Source organism: Megalobrama amblycephala, linkage group LG12 (assembly GCF_018812025.1).
Source record: "Megalobrama amblycephala isolate DHTTF-2021 linkage group LG12, ASM1881202v1, whole genome shotgun sequence".
Classification (NCBI taxonomy): domain Eukaryota; kingdom Metazoa; phylum Chordata; class Actinopteri; order Cypriniformes; family Xenocyprididae; genus Megalobrama; species Megalobrama amblycephala.
In genome coordinates, this window is record NC_063055.1 from 18,918,620 (window position 1) to 18,945,909 (window position 27,290).

At 35.1% G+C, this 27,290-nt stretch overlaps 1 protein-coding gene across 2 annotated transcripts; it reads right to left on the reverse strand.

Annotated features, from left to right (window-relative positions):
* Positions 1-41: 41 nt before the first annotated feature.
* Positions 42-27,095, reverse strand: rassf2a (Ras association domain family member 2a). Of its 2 annotated transcripts, none has more exons than XM_048209574.1 (10): positions 26,857-27,095; positions 16,936-17,019; positions 11,670-11,745; positions 11,129-11,280; positions 6,642-6,754; positions 6,417-6,559; positions 6,170-6,323; positions 5,541-5,662; positions 5,332-5,429; positions 42-1,185 (listed from the first exon to the last, which is right to left on the reverse strand). In XM_048209574.1, exons 2-10 carry the CDS (start codon positions 16,986-16,988, stop codon positions 1,116-1,118), a joined length of 981 nt encoding a protein of 326 aa, XP_048065531.1. In that variant the 5' UTR covers positions 16,989-17,019; positions 26,857-27,095; the 3' UTR covers positions 42-1,115. The 2 variants fall into 2 exon arrangements, with proteins under 2 accessions (XP_048065531.1, XP_048065530.1); XM_048209573.1 differs by lacking the exon at positions 26,857-27,095 and adding an exon at positions 20,266-20,645.
* Between the last annotated feature and the right edge of the window lie 195 nt (positions 27,096-27,290).

Sequence of the window (27,290 nt, forward strand, 5' to 3'; positions counted from 1 at the left end):
TACTAATACACACACACAAATTTACTCCAATAACAGATGCATTTGGTTGTGGAAGTTTTTAATTTTCTGATGATAACATTTTATTTAAATATAATTATCACCATATTCTTAGTTTTACAATCAGTATCATTATAATACAGACTAAACACATGCCAGATGAAAGGTCAGCAGTATGACAACACACAGGAAAGTCATACAACAGGTGAATGAGAGTCTAAACGTAAAAGAAAAATATGAACCTCTTTTCTTAGCAACTACAGCCAGGCTGTCCTCTTCAGGTACCCAGTCACAGTGATTTTGCCAAGTAAGTCATGTTCCCGGAACAAAATTCCTGTTTGAAAACATAGTCCTAAACTTATCAGAGTGAAATGATAGGTGAATAACAGTGATGTAGAAGCACCTCATTGACGTTGATCCAGGAACATGTTGTACTTGGTGAAATCACATTCACCTGAGGTATCCAAACATGCATACTAGTCATACTAACTCACTCACTCAAACATCATTAGATGTTCAGACACTACATTCCCTTGTGCTTCTTCATTCTGTTCTCAGTCATCCTTTAAATTCACAGTCTTTTCCTTGGGTATGGGATACACCTCTTACCATTCTGGTACAAAATGATTTTTTAATCACTGTCTAATAGAGACGTTGGTCAAATGGAGTTTTGTAATGAGCTCACACTTCAGACTGTAGTGGTACAACAGGTTGGCTCAGACCGCATGTATTCTCAATACATACAACATGTAAAGTGGTCAGTCAGTCATGGCCCTTTATAATGGGTTTAACCAAACAAATAATACTAAAGTTGTAAGCATTTATCTTTGTTACTTTGTGCTTGTCATTATAATATAAATTCCCTGGTTTAGTGGAATGTGCTTTTATATTATTGTACCTGGATGCGATTCACTGCAGCACCAAATAATGCAGAGGAAAAAATATACAAAGAATTTTTATATTACAAGATGTACCATCCATCTTCACTGGTCAGCAAATATCAATGCATATTAAGTGGTTTAGATTAACAATCATTTAGAGCGGAAGGGGCTGATGAAATTCTGCCTGGAAGTCCATTGATTGACATGAAGCTCTGAGAGAAGGTTGAGAGCTGCTCGTCACATACAGGTGGAACCCTCTGGTAAACACTGGAGCTGTTTCTCAATGATACACCGCAGATACTTGTATCTATTCAGAAAGAGAGAGAGAAAGTTATTTAACCCTATGATGGATGGATTATTAAAGGGTTCTGTCATTAATTACTCACCCTTCATTCATCTTCAGAACACAAATTAAGATATTTTTGATAAAATCCGAATGGCTCAGTGAGGCCTCCATTGCCAGCAAGATAATTAACACTTTCAGATGCCCAGAAAGGTATTAAAACATATTTAAAACAGTTCATGTGACTGCAGCGGTTCAACCTTAATGTTATGAAGCGACGAGAATACTTTTTGTGTGCTAAAAAAACAAAAGAACGACTTTTCAACAATATCTAGTGATGGGCGATTTCAAAACACTGCTTTATGAAGCTTCGAAGCTTTACGAATATTTTGTTTCGGATCAGTAGTTCGGATCGCGGATCAAACTGCCAAAGTCACGTGAACCATTGAAATTCTGAAACACTTCAGAATTACGAAGAATTACGACGTAACAAAGCCGTTTACTGAAATCACGTGACTTTGGCACGCCGAACCACTGATTCGAAACAAAAGATTTGTAAAGCTTCGAAGCTTCATGAAGCAGTGTTTTGAAATTGCCCATCACTAGATGTTGTTGAAAAGTCGTTATTTTGTTTTTTTGGCGCACAAAAAGTAATCTCGTCGCTTCATAAAATTAAGGTTGAACCACTGTAGTCACATGAACTGTTTTAAATACGTCTTTGTACCTTTCTGTGCATTGAAAATGTCGATTATCTTGCTGGCAATGGAGGCCTCACTGAGCCATCGGATTTCTTCAAAAATATCTTAATTTGTGTTCTGAAGATGAACGAAGGTCTTACAGGTGTGGAACGATATGAGGGTGAGTAATAAATTACAGAATTTTCATTTTTGGGTGAACTAACCCTTTAAATCACAAAGAATTTTATTTTTTTTTTTTACAAAAATACAATAAAAACAATATTCACCCCATCCAAAAGTTTGGGGTTGGTAAGATTTTTTTTATATTTATATGATCACCATGGCTGCGTTTATTCGATCAAAAATACAGTAAAAACTATGGGTGTTTGTTTCCGCCACAGAATAAAAAATAAAAAGAGGTAATTTCAAGTTTCTACCTCACAATTCGAAGAAAAAAAGAAATGCAAAATATATTGTAACTCGCAATTTTGACTTTTTTTTCTTCAATTGCTAGTTTATATCTTGACATTCTGACTTTATTTCTCACAACTGTGTTTATTTCTTGCAATTCAGACTTTATTTCTCGCAATTTTGAGGGGGAAAAATACAGAATTGTGAGATCAAAAATTGCAATAACTTTTTTTTTTATTATTTAATGGCAGAAACAAGCTTCCATAAAAAAAAGTAATATTAAATATTATTACAATTTTTATTCATTTTAATATATTTTAAAATGTAATTTAGAACAGCATTTATCTAAAATAGAAAACTTTTGTAACATTATGTTATATTATACATTGTTATATTTATATACTATATACTTTTGATCAATTTAATGCATCCTTGATGAATAAAAGCATTAATTTCTTTCCAAAAAACAATCTTACTAACCCTCAACCTTTGAACAGTAGTGTATAATGTTGCAAAATCTTTCTATTTCAGATAAATGCTGTTCGTTTGAACATTCTATTCATCAAAGAATCCTGAAAAAAAAAAAATGTACACAACTGTTTTCAACATTGATAATAATATTAAATGTTTCTTGAGCAGCAAATCATCATTAGAATGATTTCTGAAGGATCATGTGACACTGAAGACTGGAGTAATGATGCTGAAAATTCAGCTTTGCCATCACAGGAATAAATGACATTTTAAAATATTTTCACATAGAAAACAGTTATTTTAAAATTGTAATAATATTTCACAATATTACAGTTGATTTAATATGACTTCTTTCAAAAACAGTATGCTCCATAATCTTCCGTTAGACATGCAAACAAGGAGACAAGGTTTGTCTGGCTTCCAAGGTCCTGTTAACCCCTGCTGGTAGATGATGTAACTACAATATCGCACTGCAAACAGCATCTTTCTCCATTAACAACCTTTGATAAATATCTTCGTATTCTGACTGAATACAATTGTAAAGAACAAATTAATTCATTATATCATAGTAGATATTTTGCCAGTGCCTGTTTCTTTTCTGGATGTCTCTTGAAAGCATGAATCTGATATTTTTCTCTGTCTGCTGCCTTTGACGTCACAGCTCAGGATAGCCACTAGTAAAAGGCTTGTGACTGTGCGTCTTCTTGTGGTGCCATCAGCCAATTAGCATTGTCATGACATCATTTTCTGTGGCTCTAGAGTCAGCAGTCACATGGCATTTACGTTCAAAAAAACCTGCCAGCAGACCTGAGCCACCATGAACAAAGATGACACACTACTATCACATCACATACTTTCTGTGCCTGTTGAGAAAGTGCCAATGATGTGGAAGGAACACATTAACACTAACTATCTATCTATCTATTTAGTATAATTGAGTTTAGTATAATTTAGTATAATATAACTAGAATTGTTTTAGTTATTTTAGTACAAGTAAAATTAAAAGAAAATGAGAAATATTGCCTTGGCAACTAGCTGAACTAAAATACATGGTTCGTTTATGGTTTGTTCATGAAATTTCAGAAATTACAAAATTAATTGTGGTTAATTTAATACATCAATACCAAGTTTCTGTTAATAAAAAAAAGGTTTGAAAACAAGCAGCTTTCTCATAATTACAACAGAAATACCAGAAATAGCTTTTATATATATATATATATATATATATATATATATATATACAGTCCAAAAGTTTGGAACCACTAAGATTTTTAATGTTTTTAAAAGAAGTTTCGTCTGCTCACCAAAGCTACATTTATTTAATTAAAAATACAGTAAAAAACAGTAATATTGTGAAATATTATTACAATTTAAAATAACTGTGTACTATTTAAATATATTTGACAAAGTAATTTATTCCTGTGATGCAAAGCTGAATTTTCAGCATCATTACTCCAGTCTTCAGTGTCACATGATCCTTCAGAAATTATTCTAATATGCTGATTTGCTGCTTAATAAACATTTATGATTATTTTCAATGTTGAAAACAGTTGTGTACTTTTTTTTTCAGGATTCCTTGATGAATAGAAAGTTCAAAAGAACAGCATTTATCTGAAATACAAAGCTTCTGTAGCATTATACACTACCGTTCAAAAGTTTGGGGTCAGTAAGAATTTGTATTTTTATTTTTTTGAAAAGAAATTAAAGAAATGAATACTTTTATTCAGCAAGGATGCATTAAATCAATCAAAAGTGGCAGTAAAGACATTTATACTGTTACAAAAGATTAGATTTCAGATAAACACTGTTCTTTTGAACTTTCTATTCATCAAATAATCCTGAAAAAAAAATATTGTACACAAATATTTTGTACAATTGTACACATTAAATGTTTCTTGAGCAGCAGATCAGCATATTAGAATGATTTATGAAGGATCATGTGACACTGAAGACTGGAGTAATGATGCTGAAAATTCAGCTTTGCATCACAGCAATAAATTACTTTGTGAAATATATTCAAATAGAAAACAGTTATTTTAAATTGTAATAATATTTCACAATATTACTGTTTTTTACTGTATTTTTAATTAAATAAATGTAGCCTTGGTGAGCAGACGAAACTTCTTTTAAAAACATTAAAAATCTTAGTGGTTCCAAACTTTTGGACTGTATATATATATATATATATATATATATATATATATATATATATATATACAGTCCAAAAGTTTGGAACCACTAAGATTTTTAAGATTTTTAAACTTTTGGACTGTATATATATATATATATATATATATATATATATATATATATATATATATATATATGTATATATATATATATATATATATATATATATATATATATACAGTCCAAAAGTTTGGAACCACTAAGATTTTTAATGTTTTTAAAAGAAGTTTCTAAATCGCTTTTAAATCAGATTTGTGCATTCAAAGATATTGTAACTGAGTCTTTCCAGCGCTTTTAAATGCTTGACCAGCAGATGTCTCCAGCATTTGGTGTTCTGAGTGCTCTGAAACACTGAATCATTTAGCAATTGGTTGAACTGATTCAAAGCTTCTCCCATCTACTCATGTAAGGTGGATCTTACCTGCTTCTCAGCTTTTGAACCTCTCTGTCCTCCTCTTCCTTCAGTTTGGTAATAAAGCTCTGCAGAACAGGCATCTCAAACTTTATGTACTGTGCCACCTAAAGCAGTGGAGAGCAACTGCAGTCAGCTTTTGGAATTTCTATGTATTTCAGTATCACCAAACTCAAAATGATATGCAGATGAACCCTCCTTCACACATACACACTCACTTCATAGGGAATCTCCTCTCCCAGATCCTGCTCCATGAGGAAGATCTTGCACACGTGCTCACATGGTCCCTGAAGTATTCTCACTACTAATGGGTAGTCTGTACGCTTCAACTGAACACGCTCTGAAACATAGAACACATTATGTACATACACAACTAGATTTATACATTTTCTGAAGAAGATGTAGGGTACAAAAGAGCTAAAGGCTTGTCTTAATGAAAATGTTCTTTTCACTACTTCTATATAATTGCAGAAAAAATATATTTCTTTTTATTGAATTATGGTCTCTGAGGTCACATGTGTTTAAATGAGTGCTTTGTTTTGCTCTGCAAATGAACCGTTCATGACCTTTTATCTTATACTTGGTCCCATTTGAGTTTTATAATTTTTCCCCAAAATATGAGGATATTTTAACAGCAATATTAACAAAAAAATAAAATAAAATAAAAAATTGGATTTGAGCCACTTTTGCCTGCACTCTGAACGTAGCCTAAGCATCAGCGATTACAACAGGGATTCTAGCCTCCACTGTACTATAAATATAGTTTAAGTTATGTTGTTCTCTGTCCACTAGATGGCGATTCAGTGTAACACAGTCAAGTGGAAAATAAAAGGAGACAGCAGCTGACCTCCGCTGGTATGAACGAGGTAGAGGGCGAAATCATCTGGGCTGTTCTCAATCTTAAACTTGTTCAGTAACACCCGCAGCACCTGTGGTGTGGTCATACAGCTGTTGATCCGTACGTTAGTTACGGAACCATACGCAGGTGTGAACACGGCCGTCTGAAAGAGAGAGACAGAAAGAGGAACAAGAGATTGTATGACTGAGATGGAACTTAAACGATCACACACAAAGGTTTTTTTTCCACAAGTTACCTTGTGGTTGTAGAAGTGACCGTTGATGGAAAATCTGTGTCTTCTGATTCGCCGCTGGTCACTAGGAGACCGTTTCCTGCCCCGTCTCAGTACACCAGCATCACTTTTGGTTCTAAGAAGCTGAGAGGAGACGTCACACACATCTGCCAGGAGAAAACGGTAGATGAGGTGGGAAAACCAGTCACAGGTTTACATAAAGCAGTTGTTTTAAAAAGCAAGTTTTACCTTCTTCTTCAACTTCTTCATGGTGTGGTGTTGTGCCGTTGCTCGATTGGTCCTCTGGGGGAGTCACTTCCATCTGAGGGAGAGATTGAGGAGTCTGTGTCTGACCCTCCTGACTGGACAACAAATAAAGAGGAACAGAACAATTCTTTCACTACATAATAGTCACAATTCACAGCAGTGTTGCCAAATCCGTGGTTTTCCCACGGAATTGGGCTACTTTTACACTGTTGCCGCGGGTTGTTTTTCATGTCCGGGGGTTGAAGCGACACCAAATCATGTGATATTTAGCCTCTGTGATGTGAATTTTTCCACGGGAGCCCCCCTGAAATGTGAATGGGCTAGTTTTGGGTTAGTTTTGAGGAGCAATTGGGCGGGTTTTGTTGTGAAAACCTGGCAACCCTGATTCACAGCACAACATTATGTCCTTAAAGTTCATTTTTTAGTTCACCCAAAAAATATATATTTCTATCATTGATTACTCACCTTCATGTTGTCCCAAACATTCGTTCATTTTCTGAACACAAATTAAGATATTTTTGATAAAATCTGAGCGTTTCTGACAAAGACATTGTTAAAATAGTCACCGTGACTACACTGGTTCAACCTTAACGTTATGAAGCGACAAGATTACTTTTTGTTTACAAAAACAAAACAAAAATAATGACTTTATTTAACAATTTGAACTGTTGTCATACGCAGTTCAGCGCTTCCGTGGTTGAAATGCTGTAGTCACGTTGACTATTGTCTTTAATACCTTTCTGGACCTCAAAATGTGCAACAGCGTTGCGGCCAAAGTGTGGTTCAGAAACCCTCAGATTTCATCAAAAATATCTTAATTTGTGTTCAGAAGATGAACGAAGGTCTTACTGGTGTGGAATGACATGAGGGTGAGTAATTAATGACAGAAATTTTATTTTTGGGTGACCTTACTCTGTAATATGTTTTGGCAAAAACATTTTCTTAAACTTATTTTCATCCAAAATTGTACCATAGACACTACTAGTGTTGTCACGGTACCAAAATTCCAGTAGTCGGTACCGATACCATGAAAATTTTACGGTTCTCGGTACCAATTTCGGTACCACAGTAAAATCTATTGGAACTATTTTACTATTTTATATAGCCTATTTTAAAAACATTAAATATGATTTGGAGTGTGTGTGTTTGTGTGTGTATATATAGGCTACCTCAATTAAATAAATTTTGAAATATAAAAAAAATAAATAAATAATTAAATGCTCAAACATCCATTGTGTACTGTTGAAAAAACCAGCATATGCTGGTAAGGTAGGTGCTGCTGGTCCATACTAGTCCTAAGCTGGTCCTGGACCAGCATAAACCAGCTCAAACCAGCATACCAGCTTCAAAACCTACTTTACCAGCATATGCTCGTTTTTCAACAGGGGTAACAGACGTGCGTGTTTATTTTAGCTATTCCGTCAGAGAAACAACACACTACAGCCTGTAAAACTATGAAATAAATATCGGTAAATAATGGTAACCTAAATAATAAGAAAGTTAAATATTATTTTAAAAAGCATTCGTTTTTTATTTCCACACAAAGACGCGTCATATATAGCCAAAGTCCCGTTATTACTTTGATATAGCCGCTTTGCGATTTGAGAGGGATGTGGGACACGAGCAGGAATGAGACCATTTCTCTTTAATAATATCTTCGTTATCTCCTGATGTTGCAAACAACTGACACTTGTTGTAAAAGGTCTGAAGAGCGAGTTTTATCCTCTGCAGGGGCAAGACATTCAGGTTATGTTTGATTTAGCGCTGCCAGAGAAAACGAAAGTAAAAATCACCAGCGTATGAAACGCGATATACACAAATAAACTTGACGCGCCTTATAAAGTCTAATAACAAGCACAAACTCTGTTAAATAGAAACTGACGTGCAAGCAAAAAGGTTTCTGTCCTACGGTGTTTTTTTCTACTTTACCACAGTAAAGAATGCGAATAGCCTATAATAGGCCTAAATGCGAACGAAAGAAACGTTATAATCCCCTGCGTGAGTGAAGATTTGGGAAAAGAAACAGATTCCATGTTCAGTGGAATAACTAATGGAATATTGTTAAATTCTCTGCTAATCAGGTGACCAGATCGCGATTCGGAAAACAGAATACGAAGCTTAAATGTATGGACTCACGCACCTCTCTTATTCGGCATTAACCAAAATGTTTCCATGGCTGCGATGTCACATTTAATTGCTAACCTATTATTTCTTCTGTAAACAAAGCTTTGTGCTTCACTCGTGTCATATTCAAGTAAATACTGCCAACAGCCTTATCAGTGGGTACCGAATATACCCGGATTCTCGGTACTACCGGTACTACAGAAATGCTGGTATCGTCACATTTTAAAAATTTCAGTACCGACTTGGTACCGAAGTACCAGTACTTTTGACAACACTAGACACTACCGGTCAAAGGTTTGGGGTCAGTACGTTTTTTTTTTAAGTTTTTGAAAGAAGTCTCTTATATTTGTCACAGTCAGGCTGAAATAATGAGGAGAAAAAGGATCTAAACAGCAATTAAGGTTTTATTTACAAAGTACTCAGAAACACTACAAAACAGGAATGGAACAACCAAACTAAATGCAACATGAACTGACAAACAACTAAAGGAGTTTAAATAGAACAAACAAACCAATCAGCTAAATGAATCACAGACATAATCAATGAAAAACCAAGGAAACAAACTGAAAACTAGGTCACAGAACTAAAATACGTGACAAACCCACCCTAAACCGAAACAAACAGGGAATAACCATAACCAAAGTCACCACAGCTGAATTTATTTCATTAAAAATACAGTAAAAACTAATATTTCACATGCAATATTATTTCAATTAAAAAAAAAAAAAATCAATTTGAATGTATTTTAAAATTTTATTTATTTCTGTGATAATTTTCAGCATCATTACTCCAGTCTTCAGGGTCACATGATCCTTCATAAATCATTCTAATATGATATTTGATGCTTAAGAAACATTTCTTATTATTATCAATGTTGAAAACAGTTGTGCTGCTTAATATGTTTGTGGACACCCTGATACATTTTGTCCAGGATCCTTTGAAAAATAGAAATTTATTTTAAATAAAAACATTTTGTAATATTATAAATAACTTTACTATCTTTTCTGCTAAAATTTAATGTTTCCTTGTGGAATAAAAGTATTAGTTTCATAAAAAAATCATACTGACCCCAATTTTTTAAAGGGTAGTGTAGATACGACCAAAAACGGCACTGCCAACAGATGCCATTTTAATTGGTTCATTGAAAGAAAAAGAAAAAAATCAGTCAAACAACATTTGTACTCACAGCTTTTCATGCTGTAAGCCAAAATTGTCCCTGTCTGAACCACATCAGCTCTTATTCAAGACTGAAATCATTAGAACAGGCACTGATGAATCTTATTATTTGTCCAAATGACAGTAATAAACACAACAATCAAGTAGATCCACAATTTTAAAAAAAGTTTTTAATCCCGTTCCAGTCATAATCTGTGTGTCATGCATATGAACACATGCTGAAAATCAAATGATTCTGGGAACTGCTTGTTAAGAAAACATTATCATGACGTTTCTGGCACAAACTGATGCCTAAAGTCTTTCATTTCGTGTATCAATCTCTGAAAACAATACTTGTGTTGGAGCTCTTAGATATAAATAGTTCTTTTGAACTCCTCATCTGGAACCATGAGGCAAAAATAGATCAAAACCATAAAACATTAGAAATGTGTGCATTATTTATATCACACAAGTACAAAACATTTCAAATGATGGAATGCCAAGAGCATGGTCATCACAAGGATAGAGTTGCTATGGCAACAAACAAAGCAGGCTCTCAGTGTCTGAGCTTCTATGGTGTCAAGGTTACTTGAGTTTAAAGATCTGAGCTTAGGAAAGAAATCTTGCTTTCTGTGATGACGATAATGTTTATATGCTATGGTTGATAGGAACTGATTAATCACCATTTTGTTTACTAAAGTGATGTTTAATGACGGAAAAAATTCAGAAATATTAATATTTATCAATCTTGAGTATCAAATCAGCATATTAGAATGATTTCTGAAGGATCATGTGACACTGAACACTGAACACATGAGGAATGATGCTGAAAATTCAGCTTTGACATCACAGGAATGAATTACATTTAAAAAAAAAGTTATTTTAATTTGTAATAAGATTTCACAATCATAATAATAACATATTTACTGTATTTTTAATCATTGCAGCCTTGGTGAGCATAAGAGACTTATTTTAAAAACTTTAAGAAATCTTACCAACCCCAAACTTTTTGAACACTAGTGTCTATTTATTTATTTTTAGATATATTTACTTGAGAAGCAAGATTAACCTTATTAAAATTTGTTAGCTTTATGCATAGAATAAATACAGATTTTTGGCAGCAAACTATTTCTTTTTCTCTTTATTGATGTAGTTTCGTGTAAATATGTCTGTCTGTGTGTTTGTCTGACCTCTGGTTGTCTAGGTTACACCCTGAGTGCCAGGAGGTAGATGAGGGAGGAGGTTTGATTCGCTCATGGTCATCCTGCATCTGAAGCCTGATTGGTCGACGCAAACCCCATGAGATATTGAGAAGTCCTTCTATGATCAGCTCCTCCTCTTCCTGCCGGCAGAATACATATAACATACATATACACTCATACTTGAGTTTGTAATCCTGATGAACAGAAGTGATGATACATAATGGGCTTGAGTCAAAGGTTTAAGTGACACACAAGCCACCATTTTACTTTTAGAATAAATGAGGCTTATAAATGATAAATACAGCATTTCTAAAACTGACAATAATTTGGCACAGCCAAAGCACCTGAGCAAGCTGCATTTACAGACACAAAAGGAGACTCAGTCACCCCCACACAGGGACGCACATCCCCTCCAGTCACAGACAGTTATTACCCCCCTGACAATAGTGAATAATTGAAAAAGCACAGAAGGGGTCAAGCGCTTCCCCACCTGCCACACAATGAGTGAAAAAAAAAAACTCTTTCTTACCTCTCTGTGTCGCAGCTGCAGGTTCTTTCCTTCATAGTAGAGATTGTAGGTCTTTAAATAAGAGAGAATGTTGCTCCTGAGAAAGAACAAAGTCTTGCTTAATAATTCATTTAATCTTTAAAATATAAAACTTATATCTTGTATCAGAATGGGGAGGGAGGGGGTGTCTTAAAATCCAGTCAAAGTTCGTTGGGTGCAACCATGTTAATTTAATCAATTAGTTATGGAAAAAGAAATAATGTGTTAAAATTATTAACACATTTAACATACCTGCCCCACCCCAGACCTAGGTTATCTGACTGACATTTCATACAGTTGATGGTGACGAACATGATACAGGGCAACAACCAACAACTCACTGTGTGATGTAGCCTATAAAATGCAGTTATATGCCCCTAAAATTCAAGATATTGGGGCAAAAATGCCCCTGTATGAGTTTTTGTCTCATATTTATATAGTTAAGCTATATCACACAAGCAACAAATGCAATATCACACGATTGCTGATTATAGCACGAGTGCAAATGTGATACTAATTTTACACATCAGTTCAAATAAGAAGTTAATATTGTGTTATATTTTAGACAAAATATTGTCTGTTTTTGTTACTTATAAAACCATAGCAGAACAATTGTGCATCTCCGAGCAACACAGGGATGTTTCTGAATGAATATGCGTTCTGAACAAATCAGGAAAATCAATGATTCAATGGCCCATTCATAAAGAGAGCCATTTACTTAATTCCTGAATGAATCAGCCGTTTGAATGAATGAATGAATGACTCAATGACTCATTCATTTAGACATTTACCGCCACCTACTGGCAGTTCGATTAAGAATATTATTTCATTATTATTTTTAATAAAATGATTAATAATTATTAATAAAAACCCATTAAAGGTATAGTTCAATGAAGTGTGAAGTGGAAATTCCATCATCATTTACTCACCCTCATGGCTGTTGTAGCCTAAAAGTTTATGTTTAATACATTTTATTTTAAATCAAATATAATATTTCTTTCTGAAGCTAATTTTTGTAATGTCTAATGCTTTTGTCATTTAATGACTTTAAATGATCTTTTAGGTGTAATTTCTCAGCCAAATTTGATGTGTGATTAATTTGCCACATTGTGTAATTAATTAGCTTAAAATTTTTAATTGCTTGACAGCCCTAATATATATATATATATATATATATATATATATATATATATATATATATATATATATATATATATATATATATATATATTAGGGCTGTCAAAATAACACGTTCATTTCGATTAATTAATTGATAAAAAATAACGTGTTAAAAAAAAATAACGCAGATTTATCCATTCCGTATTGACCTTTGAACCTGGAGCCGTTCTAGCCACCATTCGACTGTAAAATGAAGGAGGGAGACGACTGCTGCGCTGACGGACAGAACGAGCAGAGATTATGGCGGCATTTTAATGCCATTAATGACCGAGCGCACAATTGATGCTTGCGCGCGCAGTAAATCACTTCCGCGAGAGGATAACAGATCTGCACGCGAGGAAACGGGAGCCCGCAAGCTCATTTTAAACCCGCGCGCGCGCATGACATCTCCTCTGCGCGCAGATCAAGCCCTCGCGTGCTCGGACAAGATTCGCAGCACGCGCATCATCATTCCCCACACTCGCGCTCAATCTTCTATTTCGCTCGCGCGAACACTTTTGATTTTTGTCAGTCGTGGGGCGGGACTTTACTTATTTCAGTGTAACCTCAAATGTCATTGGTCAATTCAGTTTTTCCAGAAGTCTGTTTTGATTGGACGTCTGTTGTAAAATGATTAGACATGGCTTGGACCAGATGAAAAAAATACTATAGTAATTTATAGTAAATACTATAGTGTTTTTGAACCATAGTATAGTATAGTACTTTTATTTGCTGTGGTAATTCTATAGTTGTTGAGGGTAATATAAACAAATTACCCAAATACTATAGTTTTCTACAACTATAGGGTATATTACTACAATATACACTCGAGTTTACTGTAGTAAAAACTAAAGTAGCCTATACAGTATTTATTACAGTTTATCAGTTCATCATAGTTAATACACTGTATTGAAGCATTCATTAACAAAGTGTTGTAAATAGTATAATGTATACAGTATACTACACTTTACTATAGTATGGTCCAAAACACTATAGTATTTACTAGTATTATGCAAGTGAGTTAAACTTTATTTATTGACTGATTGATTGCATTATTATTATTATTATAATATGTCCTTATTAGATACTATATTAACTTGATTTATTATTTTTATGGAGCTGTAGCTGCTGGGGAAAAATGAGAACACATAGTAGTTCACCGCTACATTATCATTATACTTCCACTAAACAGTATCTGTTTACCCATGATAGTCTACAAAAACAACAACAAAAAAACGAAATATGTCTTAGATATAAAGATTTCTAAATTGGGTTTCGGGGGTATGATCATTCATACTGTGTACTGTATCTTAACTTTAACTGCAACCTTTCAACAGAGTGAAATGCTGAAACCATTTTATACTGTATTTAATGGAAAATATATTAACCTGATAATATATTAAACTGACAAAGAATGATAACAAAAAGCTTACACAACAACTCTTGCTGATATGAACAAGTGATGTATCTTTCATCCAAAGCCACATGAAGCAATTCTGGATTTAGAATCATAGTTACAACTATTTAATTGACACTTTTGACATTTCTGTAGTTCTCAGAACTGATATAATTTTGGCTGGGTAAACAGATACTGTTTAGTGGAAGTATAGTGGTAATGTAGCGGTGAACTACAGCAAATATAATATGTGTTCTCTTATTTCCCCAGCAGCTCCAGCTCCATAAAAATAATAATAAATCAAGTTAATGTATATGGTAGGCCATATTATAATAATAATGCAATCAATCAGTTAATAAATAAAGTTTAACTCACTTGCATCTGGTCCATTGATGAAGCCATGTCTAATCGTTTTACAACAGACGTCCAATCAAAACAGACTTCTGGAAAAACTGAATTGACCAATGACATTTGAGGTTACACTGAAATAAGTAAAGTCCCGCCCCACGACTGACAAAAATCAAAAGTGTTCGCGCGAGCGAAATAGAAGATTGAGCGCGAGTGTGGGGAATGATGACGCGCGTGCTGCGAATCTTGTCCGAGCACGCGAGGGCTTGATCTGCGCGCAGAGGAGATGTCATGCGCGCGCGCGGGTTTAAAATGAGCTTGCGGGCTCCCGTTTCCTCGCGTGCAGATCTGTTATCCTCTCGCGGAAGTGATTTACTGCGCGCGCAAGCATCAATTGTGCGCTCGGTCATTAATGGCATTAAAATGCCGCCATAAGAGATCCTCCCTCGTGCGCGTGAGCTCTCTTCTTCTTCAAAGTAAGCACCGTCTTTGCACTCTCTCTACCTCACACATAATAATCTAAATCAACTGACATGATGCTAAAAGTTTGTAAGACCGAATCCATGTTTCCCGAGGCGCATTCGGAGAATGTTTTTCCTGAATAACCGTTGGGTGTGAATAGTGCTCAAAAGAACGTCACCTCATCTTCTCTGACAGGCGTCCTGCACGTGCAGCTGACATAAACCACACTTTCAGTAAACAAAAAGAAAATCCTATCCAGTGGTGAAGTGTTTCTGTGTTGACAAATCTTTTGCGATGTCCTAATAACAGTCGCAATTCGCACGCAACGCGTCAACATCCACTAATGTCCGATTCGCGACCTAATGACTCATTTGAACAGATTCATTTGAATGAATCATGACAACAACTGATCTGTCCACACGGTCTATAATGAATCATTTACTCGAACTCTGAAATGAGAACATAAGTGTGCTTACCCCATTTAGCAAGAGTGATTAGTAAAATTAGCCTTAATAATCCAGAATATTTTCAGGTTATTTAAATGACAATGTGTAGTAAATTAGGCCTACCTATAAAATCAGTTAGTTTAGACTGGAGTGAGGTGAAACCAGAACAAAGCAAGTTGTTGTTTGCTAGGTGCATTCAATTGTATATGGTAGAAAATTATATTATTAGTTAATATAACTTCTAAATGCTACTTTATAATACTTTTCAGGTTTAGCAAAAAAGCATCTTCTCTTACAAAGCTATAAAATCACTTTTTTTTTTGCAAAGATGCAAAGAGGGCAAGAAAGAATTACAGTGAGAGTGACGAGTACTTTATTGTCAGTATCGGGCTCACAGATCACGTGGGTAGGGCACTTTTTACTGTTTGTGTGGATGACCATGTCTGTCACCACCGAAGACCATTTTTGACCCAGGAAAAACCCTGCATTGATTCATTTGAATTGAAATATTTAATACTTTCACAGCAAAAATTATGTATGCGATTAATTTAGATTAATTAATCACAGAGTATGTAATTAATTAGATTAAAACTTTTAATCGATTGACAGCCCTAATATATATATATATATATAGTTATTTTTTTGTCCAAAGGCCTTAACAATAATAAAAAACAAAGATATGACATATATGACATCTAAAGTATGTAAGGTAGAACAATTAGATCTGTTTTAATGAATGCAAAAGTTTTTAATTATATTTTGCTACGTATAAAGGTATTTTAAATATACAACCTTTACTTTAAAAGTACAACTGCTATAAAACATGGAAAATTTTATAATATTTTAAAAACTTGTACTAAATATCAAATGTTTTATTGTCTTTTTGCTAGATAGCTAGCTAGATATCAGCCTGTTAGTATTATTTGAAAATATCATTCGGTATAACCAAAAGTGTCATTCGGTAAAACCGAAATTTTGGTTAAACCAAATGACTTTTTTGGTGACAAATTTTGTCCATCTTGTAATTATTGAATATCTATGTAAACTTTCAAGTAATGAGGATTGTAGATAATAATAATAATAATTTAGTAACTAAAAATTAACATTAATGTAACATTTATATAGATTAATATAATTATGTTGTTGCAGTATGTAATCTGGTTACTACACTGATTCTGATTCTTTTCTACAATGTGATGAACTTTTTCTTAAATGAAACTTTAATCTAGTAGGAATAATTAATTGAGACGAAATAATTTAAATTCAAATCAATATTCATGTCCATGTCAATGTATTCTGTTGGGTTTATTTACAATAATGACAAACTTACTGTACATAATCCCTTACATAGTGAATACATTATTGCAGAACCACAACAGGACAATAAAAGCATTGCAATAAAAGATGTTACCAAGAGTTTGGTAAGGTTTATACTCACTTGCTGATGAATTTGTTCTCTCCAACCCGTACGCCGTCATTCCTGTCATCCATTTTATCCCAGCCACGACTGCATGGAAGAACTCTAGAGGGAAAGCGAGGGAGGAGAACAGAGAAAGTGAATGTTTCAGTTTCTTGCTTTAACATCAAAGAATTAACTCTTGGGTATCTAGGTCAGAGAAGAAAAAAAAAGGGGAAGAGAATAACAAGCCATTAAAACAAACAAATATTGTATGCATATCTCACACTCCTCACTAGCTCATGTATTTTTGATATCTCTTGACAAGAGACTCGTGCTCTGTTCTATATCACACAAACCCATGTGAAGCCGACATCTGCAAGTCACAGCTGAAAGTAAACTATTCATGAGGATGTGACAAGAATAGACATGGAGCACATGCTGGAATGAATACGGGGATTGAAACAGACAAAAACATTTCATCAACTCATTTAAAGATCCCATGAATTCACTAAAGTTTTGTGTTCTTTAGTCCATGTGTGTTAGCTTTAAGGTCACCGATAGTATAAGCTCAGCAAAAAAAGGAAACGTCCCTTTTCCAGTATTCTGTATTTTAAAAATCATTTTGTAAATTCCAATTAAGCTTTACAGATCATTATTGGAAAGGGCTTAAAGGGTTAGTTCACCCAAAAATGAAAATTCTGTCATTTATTACTCACCCTCATGCCGTTCCACACCCGTAAGACCTTCGTTCATCTTCGGAACACAAATTAAGATATTTTAGTTGAAATCCGATGGCTCCGTGAGGCCTCCATAGGGAGCAATGACATTCCCTCTCTCAAGATCCATAAAGGTACTAAAAACATATTTAAATCAGTTCATGTGAGTACAGTGGTTCAATATTAATATTATAAAGCGATGAGAACATTTTTGGAGCGCCAAAACCCCCCCCAAAATAACGACTTATTTAGTGATGGCCGATTTCAAAACACTGCTTCAGGAAGATTCGGAGCATAAATGAATCAGTGTGTCGAATCTGCTGTTCGGAGCGCCAAAGTCACGTGATTTCAGCCGTTGGCAGTTTGACATGCGATCTGAATCATGATTCGACACACTGATTCATTGTGCTCCGAATCTTCCTGAAGCAGTGTTTTGAAATCGGCCATCACTAAATAAGTCGTTATTTTGTTTTTTTGGCGCACCAAAAATATTCTCGTCGCTTTATAATATTAATATTGAACCACTGTACTCACATGAACTGATTTAGATATGTTTTTAGTACCTTTATGGATCTTGAGAGAGGAAATGTCATTGCTCCCTATGGAGGCCTCACGGAGCCATCGGATTTCAACAAATATATCTTAATTTGTGTTCCGAAGATTAACAAAGGTCTTACGGGTGTGGAAGGGCATGAGGGTGAGTAATAAATGACAGAATTTTCATTTTTGGGTGAACTAACCCTTTAAACAACACTTGTTCAATGAACCATAAACAATTATTGCATATGCACCCGTGGAACAGTCCTTAAGACACTAACAGTTTAAAGGCGGTAGATAATTAAGGTCACAGTCACAATAACTTAGGACACTAGACCTTTCTACGGACTCTGAAAATGCCCACCTGCGTGAACATGCCATAGACCTGCTGCAGGAGACATGAGGACTGCAGATGTGGCCAGAGCAATAAACTGCCCAAGACAAACCACGTGTAACCATGTGTCACCCCAGACGTGTTCGAGAACTTGCTAGTAACTTGGTGGAAGAGTGGAGTAACAGCAAGAACTGGCAGATCTGGTGGTCCATGAAGATGAGATGGACTGTAAAGCAGCTGGTGGCCAAACCAAATTTGTCCAATCCATATCTAGACATATCCCCCAACACAGTCTTGAAATTTGACCAGACTTTAAACATTTCAACTGTTAAAAGATGCTTAGTCATAATGATGATCAATATATTTACATTTTTAGGAATGCCATTGATTGAAATACAATCAGTGCTGTAGGATAATACAAAATTGTCCCCTGTGGTTCATTACAGATGAAACCAGAGAAACACAAGACTAAAATGAAGCGTAATATAAAGCCTACAAGCAAAAATAGCCAAGAGAACAATCATCGAAAGAAAATATTCTTCCTATTAATTCATCCAGTTAAGTTCTCCAACAGTCCACAGAAATGCTCAAGTGGTTCCCTCTATAAAGTGAACTAAAAACATGAGTGATATTCTGTCTAAATCTTCATAGTGTGTATTATTCAAAGGAAAACCTTTATATTTTCCAATGCAAAATGTGTAACATGTCCAATTGAAAGATGAAAGAGTACATTAACTTTTTATCATCTCTATAAGGCTTAATGGCTGACGCATATAACCATGTTTGGAGGTTCCCCTGGCACAATACAAACTGCTCTACTCAAGGCTTCCTTCCTCACCAGCTGGAAGGGCTTTACTGAAGCTTCCGGAGACAAGGACAGGTGCAGGACAACAGGGGGGGTACTGTTACCCTGCTGATACAACTACTCAACTACATCTCTGACTACAGCTCTGACAGAATCCGAGCTGTTGCTGTTTTATTGTATCTCATTTAAAACATTCAGTATACAACTGTCATTCCAACAAAGCTGAAATGAATAGTGCCACTGTCAAACCATATCTAACTTTAATAAAACAAGCTTTTTAATAGAGACACATTTACAGACCGAACCTAACGTTAAAGGAACTGAAAGTGAGGAAATTGCAGTGACCATCTGCATGCATAGTATGTAGTTTCACAACTTTGCATGAGCGAATCAGTGTTAAAGGGATAGTCCACCCAAAAAATGAAAAATCTGTAATTATTTACTTACTCTCATGTCATTTAAAGCCTATGTATGACATTCATTGTTCAGTGGAAGAAAAAAGAATGGAAGATTTTGAAGAATGTTGATAATCAAACCATTTCACTTCCAATTGACTTCCATTAAAAGGACAGGAAATACAATAGAAGTCAATGGGAATCAAAACTGTTTGATTACAAACGTTCTTTAAAATATGTTTTTTTATATTCCATAACACAGACATGAGGGTAAGTAATGAGTGAATGTTCACTTTTGAGGTGAACTATTCCTTTAAATAAAGAAAAACACTGCAGAAAGCAGTCATTTGTCCTCTGTATTACATGATAAAATGGCTTAAGTTACTTAAAATCACAACCTTTTTGCATTTATTCCTCTTCATCTGAAATACCACAAAACCGCACATTTGAAATGCCACAAGACACTGATTTAAATCCTGACATTTATCAGCAGACTGAAGAGTATACTTTCCATCAGCTGTCTCACTATCTCTTGGCATTTCTTAAACTAGACATAAGAAGACTTAACTGAACACACATTACCTTATCTCTGAAGTAAATGGCTGTTTTGCAGCTAATCGTCCGGTAGTCTTTAAATGCTAAGCGATTGCTGAACCCATGTGACACATAGCTTCGCTCTGCTGAAGTCTTCCTCTCCGATTTGCACAGCGGAAACTGACACGAGGCTTCAGACTTCAGACTTCCCCAATTGTGGTTTCGCTGGCTGCCCCCTCCTCCTTTTATCTCCCTGTGTCTGTTTCTTTCAAGTTCACCATGTCTTTATGCACACTGCCATTAATCATATACCAACAAAAGATGAAATCCATCAACTTTATGAGCACTTTAGAAGAACTACTTAGTGTACACAGACATGAGCACAGAACTCAAGGGTCCGATACACACAAGTACACACAAAAAAGGCACAGGTGTCCTAGTGAGACCCCAAATGGAACAGTTAATGGCCTCATTCAGTCCCAGACAAAACTCCTACACGGTTATCCTTTCACAAGATCGTTATCCCACAAGCGAACAATAGGGTCTCTCTTTTGTACGGGCATGTTTTCTTATCAACACTACCATCTCCTGACCCAGAATGTTCAGTTAAGTATGTGTAGCTGTTAGTGTGTGTGTGTGTGTGCTTGTTTTTGTGATTCACGAGGACACAAATTTGTATAATGACATGGTTATTACACTGTTATTACGATGTAAACATGAAATATGAGTCCTCATATTTAAAATAGCTTTAAAACATACTAAACAATGTTTTATTAAAAATATAAAAATGCTGAATGTTTTCTGTGATGGGTAGGTTTAGGTGTAGGGGTAAAGTAGGGGGATGAAATGTACAGTTTGTACAGTATAAAAACCATTACGCCTATGGAATCCCCTCACTAAGATAGCAAAACAAACCTGTGTATGTGTGTGTGTGTGTGTGTGAGTGTGGCCCCTCCCACATCTTTCATACACACCGCTCGCTGCGCTCAATCAGGAGATGATGAAATATTCAATACCAATAGACCAAGAGCAGCTTATTCTGACATGAATATTTCATATCCCAAATATAGTCCTGTCAGAACTACAGATGATCATTATAAGAGCTATTAGTCTCTGATACACATCCAAAAGTCATTGCCAAGAGATAACGGGCATCAGATGACAGGTGCTGATTAGAAGGGATGCATGATATATCAGTGCCCTCTCTGAATCGGCAGATAATGTACAAGCTCTAAGACTTTAAAACACTAATCACTTAATTACAATGTTAAATGTAATCTTTAGTAAATCTCAAAATGAATATCCATTCAGTTGTAGCATTTGAAATGACTAATTTTGGATTTTAGTGTTTCATTCAAGACAAAATAGAAAAGAATTTTGCTATTGTTCATTAATCAGTTATAAACATTAAATAAGTTGATCTGTATCAGAATATATACCGTTTATAAGTTTGGGGTCTGTGAGATTTTTTTCTTCTAAATAAACTAATACTTTTATTCAGCAATTAAATAAATCGAAAGTGACAGTAAAGACATTTATAATGTTACAAAAGATTTCATCACTGTATCACAAAAAATATTAAGCAGCACAACTGTTTTCAACATTGATAATAATAAGAAATGTTTCTTGAGCAGCAAATCAGCATATTAGAATGATTTCTGAAGGATCATGTGACACTGAAGACTGGAGTAATGATGCTGAAAATTCAGCTTTGACAACACAGGAATAAATTATGTTTAAAATATATATCAAAAAGAAAACAGTTATTTTAAATTGTAATAATATTCCAATTGATAAAATAAATTTAGCCTTGGTGAACATGATTTCAGTAAACGAGGCTTCGTTACATCATAAGTGTTTTGAAATTTCAATGGTTCACCACTGGGGGGCGTGACTTTGGCAGTTTGATACATGCTCTGAACCACTGATTCGAAACAAAAGATTTGTAAAGCTTCGAAGCTTCATGAAGCAGTGTTTTGAAATCGCCCATCACTAGATATTGTTGAATAAAGTCGTTATTTTGTTTTTTTGGCGCACAAAAAGTATTCTCGCCACTTTATAAAATTAAGGTTGAACCGCCATAGTCACATGAACTGTTTTAAATATGTCTTTAGTAGCTTTCTGGGTATCTGAAAGTGTTAATTGTCTTGCTGGCAATGGAGGCCTCACTGAGCCATCGGATTTTATCAAAAATATCTTAATTTTTTGTTCTGAAGATGAACGAAGGTCTTACGGGTGTGGAACAACATGAGGGTGAGTAATTAATGACTGAATTTTCAATTTTGGGTGAACTTACTCTTTAACGTCAATCACATCCTGCTCTTTATTAATCATTCATTAATCATTTGTATACCCAATGCGAGATGGAGTCGTACAGCTGCAGCTAATATATACATAAGAGTTGGTTTTGGGGGGCCTGAACTAGTTGATACAAGAAAACAGCCACCTAATAAACAGGTTGACTGGCACAAGTATTTTATGTATGTAGAAAATACAAAAATACTAACCTTAAATGTATTTAAATACAAATTACATTTGTAAAAACATGAAAAAAAAAAAAAAAAACATTTCACAATCTTATCTGAACTGTTACCTTTTTCTTATACAATTAACCTCTTTTAATCCCTTTTTTATTCATGCTCAAATGTTGGTTAGATAAATACACCCGATTATACAAAAACAAATGCAAATTTAGATAAAGAAAATGAAAGAATGTCCCTGCTTCAGTCTCTGCAATGCAATAAGCCCTTTTCACGCTTTTCACTTGAATAGCCGCCTACTTGAGCACCACGCTTCGAGAGCCATGTACTTTTCCACGCTTACGCAACTATGCACTCTAGCATTAAATGTGTCAGGGGAATCTATGAAAAATGAATGAAAAAGAGCATGAGAACTATTTTTACAGTCTTTTGGACTCATGTGACTACCCAATCTGCTGGTTCTCCTAAAAATCAACTCTGCATCTAGAAAAAAGTACCTAATTATGAATAATTACATGTTTTTCAAACACAGACTGTCTGGTGGGTTGGCTCGAGTTTACTGGGCACATGTGTGGAGTGGGACAAACAGGATGGAAGTAGTGGTTTATGCCGCTTCAGCATCCAAAATGGCTTGTTTTTGAGTGTTTGCTCATGTTACTATAATACATTCTGTCAGGATCAGTGTTAGAGGTAATGTAATCAGATTACTTTTGTAAATTAACGCATTACTTTTTCAATTTACAACAAAATATCTAAGTTACTTTTTCAAATAAGTAACGCAAGTTACTTTGTTTTCCCATGTATTGACTGACAGCTCTCCTGTCCCCATGTTGAGAGAAATCGGGAGTGCAGAGTTCTAGACTAAATGTGAACATTCAGTATTCCTCAAAATGAATAAAAACAGTGAAATGCAAACTCAGAATTTTATGCAAATAATTCAATATATTAAATTACACAAATATACTTTATGTATTTAATCTCACTTTATTAACCAATGTCTTTTCTGCTGAGCTTCAATGATCAAATTCAACCGTACTAATAAGCAAAAATGACTTTAGATTATATTTAGAAATAAGAGTGTTGAACCTCTTTCTCCTGTATCCTATTCTTCTTTAATCCAGAATAGCAGCACAGCTGAGAGGTTTGTTTGAGCTGCGCCCTCTACTGTACAGGCGTAAACATGTATTTCCTTCAGCCTGAGGCTTATTCATTTCACTTTTGGCGTGAAAGGGCCTTTACACTTGCCAAAAATAGAACTTTTTTTTGTTGTTATTAAAAAAAAAAAACAAGCAAGCTCAGCCCAGCTGAGAAAAAGTAACGCAAATGTAATGTAACACATTACTTTTCATAAAAAGTAACTAAGTAACACATTTAGTTACTTTTTTAGGGAGTTACGCAATATTGTAATGCATTACTTTTAAAAGTAACTTTCCCCAACACTACTCAGGATTATTTTGTTTGTTCATGCTATTGTTCCAATCCAACCACGGTCACCGTTCCATCCCACTTTTTCCTTCCCGCTGGCTCGAAAGTTATTCCCCCTTGTTGTCCAATTCTAAAGCAACCACTCACTAACCTCTGCCTTTAAGATCCAGGCCAAGATCTCTGCTTGATGTTTCCTGGCCTAGATCCACACACACACACCATTCCCTCACCTCCCCCAACCAGCATCTCCTCATAAACACTATAGCTCGGCTATTGTTTAAATCGCCACGGCAACCTGGAAAACACTTGCAGAGCAACAACGAGCTTCATCCAACAATGCTGAGAGTCACACGTCTGCTCCTTCTTCCTTTCTTCTTCCTTCCCTTCATTTATGTGTTCAACAGCTTGCACTGCCACAGTTGTCGGCATGTTTACTGATGGCTGCTGCTTTGTGTTTCTGAAACTCTCTCGAGTTATGAAATATGACACAGAAGACAAAACACAGCTACTTCACAATCTGCTGCATGGGAAATCTGCCTGGAATCCTAACTTGCATCCAAGAACCTAAGGCTAGTCTGGTAATGAGTAACGTATTTGGCACACCGAAAGAATCCACATTTATCAAAACAAATGACTTTAGATGCAGTTTAGAAAAACTATTTCAAGATGAAGAGAAGGATTCTCATTTTTTCCCTTGATTTTCCTCATTTTTGAACTGGAAAGTAACTAGCACTCAAATGTGTCACCACCTATCTGAAGGTGTGAGGATCACTGTTTTAAAGGGATTGTTCACCTAAAAAAATAAAATTCAGCTATCATAACCATCATGCTGTTTCAAACCCATATGATTATTTTTGGAACACAAAAGGAGAAGTTTTTTAGAATGTCCAAACACAAAGTTTTCATATGGTTCAAGAAGACCTGAAAGAATTGCGTGATTTGTACAGTATGTAGACTACTACTTAAAAGTACTCAAAGTTTTATACAACAATCAGTCCCATTCCTCAAATCTGATTGGTTGAGCAGCATGCTGAAATTCATGTTAGCCCAACAACAGTTCTTTAACTGGAATATTGAAAGATAATATCATTTTGACAGACAATAAATATTGTATTTCTGGTTTAGAAACGTTCTAGTACACACTGCAAATAGGGATTAGAAGTGAAAAGGGGCGACAATTGAATTTGTAAAGCATCCGTGTGAAAACAAACGTGGAAAGAGAGGATTTGGAGAGAAAAACGATAGATTCTTAGTGCATTCCAGTGAATTATTCATGGGATATATCGTAAATTAAATTGGGAGAACAGACCACAAATGTGTGGTATATGTTGTCCTTTTTTATACTGTTACAGTGGAATAAATAAGAGGGAAAAAAGAAACTAATCAGGAGGAAAAAAATGCAGCGACTAAAAAAAGCTCTTTCCATAGATATTCTTGTTATAGCACATAACATTAAAATACCAAGCGTTACGTTATTCTTCTGACGTCTGCAAATAGAAAATGAAGGAAATTGTTCAGCTTATTTATTCAAACTGACATATAAAGATTATGTGTAGTGTAGCCTTATGATTTGAAATGATTTGTTTCAGTCTTTTTGAGTGGAACTTAAGAAAAAGGTGGATCCCTCCACTTGTCTGTCACTTTGGTGACTCACAAAGCTTGATGGTTTGGCCTCTTTTAGAACTATTTTCATTGGCAACAAATGAAATAATTGTCAGTCTGAATGATGTGTAATTTTAGTCTGAATCATAAGTAATCACAGTCCAATCAGCTGTAATTACCAGAGGCAAAATCAGATGTTATTCAGCCCTTTTTGGAAAGTTGGGAACAGTAATATCTTTTTAATGTTTTTGCCTTTTATGCACATCTAGGCTTAATTTATTTGTAAAATACAGTAAAAACTGTAATACTGTGAAATATTACAATTTAAAATAACTGTTCTCTATTTTAATATATTTGCATCAATGCATTTTCAGCAGCTTTCAGTCTTCAGAAATCATTCTAATATGCTGATTTGCTGCTCAAGAAATACTTCTCATCATTTTCAATGTTGAAAACAGTTGTGCTACGTAATATTTTTGTGGAAACCGTGATACTTTCTTCCAGGAAAAAGGGCGTTTATGGAAACAGTCTTTACTGTCACTTTTGATCAATTTAATGTGTCCTTGCTGAACAAAACGTATTACTTTTCTTTGAAAACAAATGTATCTTAAGCAGCAGTGTATTCATAGAACAGAAAAAAGACGCACAAACTTCTCTAGTTGTGCTCCATCGAAGAAAGAAAGTCATACAGGTTTGGAACAACATAAGCATAAGTAAATATGGTGACAGAATTTTTATTTTTGGGTGAACTATTCAGGATAAACCAGACCGGTTATGTAATCTAGCCAGATATAATGCCAGGAGAGTCATTTGAGCACATAGTTACTTTCCCATTGCTATCACAGATATCTCACAGGGAGGTAAACAAGTCTAAATTTTAAACACTGTGGCATATTATTCTCTTGACAAGAGTCTACAGATGCTATTGTAATCTGAAGCCTGAATATTAGATTACATTTCCAGTAAGACATTCTCAATGTGTTTCAATACACAACTGCTCATATTACACATTATGATACAAAGTTGCAAACACATGGCAGTAGCCTAACACAGTCACTGGTACATCAGCATCCAAGTCTGAGCACGTCGTGAGTAACAAACATCTACGAAAACAGTGAACACAAACACCCACCCCTCTCTTGTAGATCTCTGCTCCCCAGATGCCGATGTCACGATGCCCGTCGCTCAGATCAGATTTTAAGGGGTTTAAATCTTATCAGTGTTTCACTCAGTCTGAACGAAATCTACCATCCGAGATGATGTGAACCGATACAGGGCTTTACTTAGTCCAGCTCGGACCGAGCTTCTTCTGTGCGCGTATCGGGAACAATCGCAGTTTGAGGGGGGCGTCTGAGGAGGAGGAATACCCCATCTGCTGTTACAGACCTCAGATAGTGTATCAGCCAATCAGCGCGCGCTCGGACGCCCCTTTGTTCGCGCTGCTCCTTTAGCGCTGGAGAACATATGCGTTCAGTGGGGAATCCCCCAAAACAATAGCCCACTAGAAGTATAGGGAACAGACAGTAAATTAAAGCTTAATTTTACTCGTGGTAACGTGTGACTAAA

Coding starts and splice junctions, on each gene's coding strand:
- rassf2a (XM_048209574.1), bottom strand. CDS start 16,988: ATGGATGACAGGAATGACGGCGTACGGGTTGGAGAGAACAAATTCATC. Junction 11,746..16,935: donor GAGAACAAATTCATCAGCAA/GTGAGTATAAAC, acceptor GTTCTTTCTCAG/GAGCAACATTCTCTCTTATT. Junction 6,324..6,416: donor GTCACTTCTACAACCACAAG/GTAACTTGTGGA, acceptor TCTCTCTTTCAG/ACGGCCGTGTTCACACCTGC.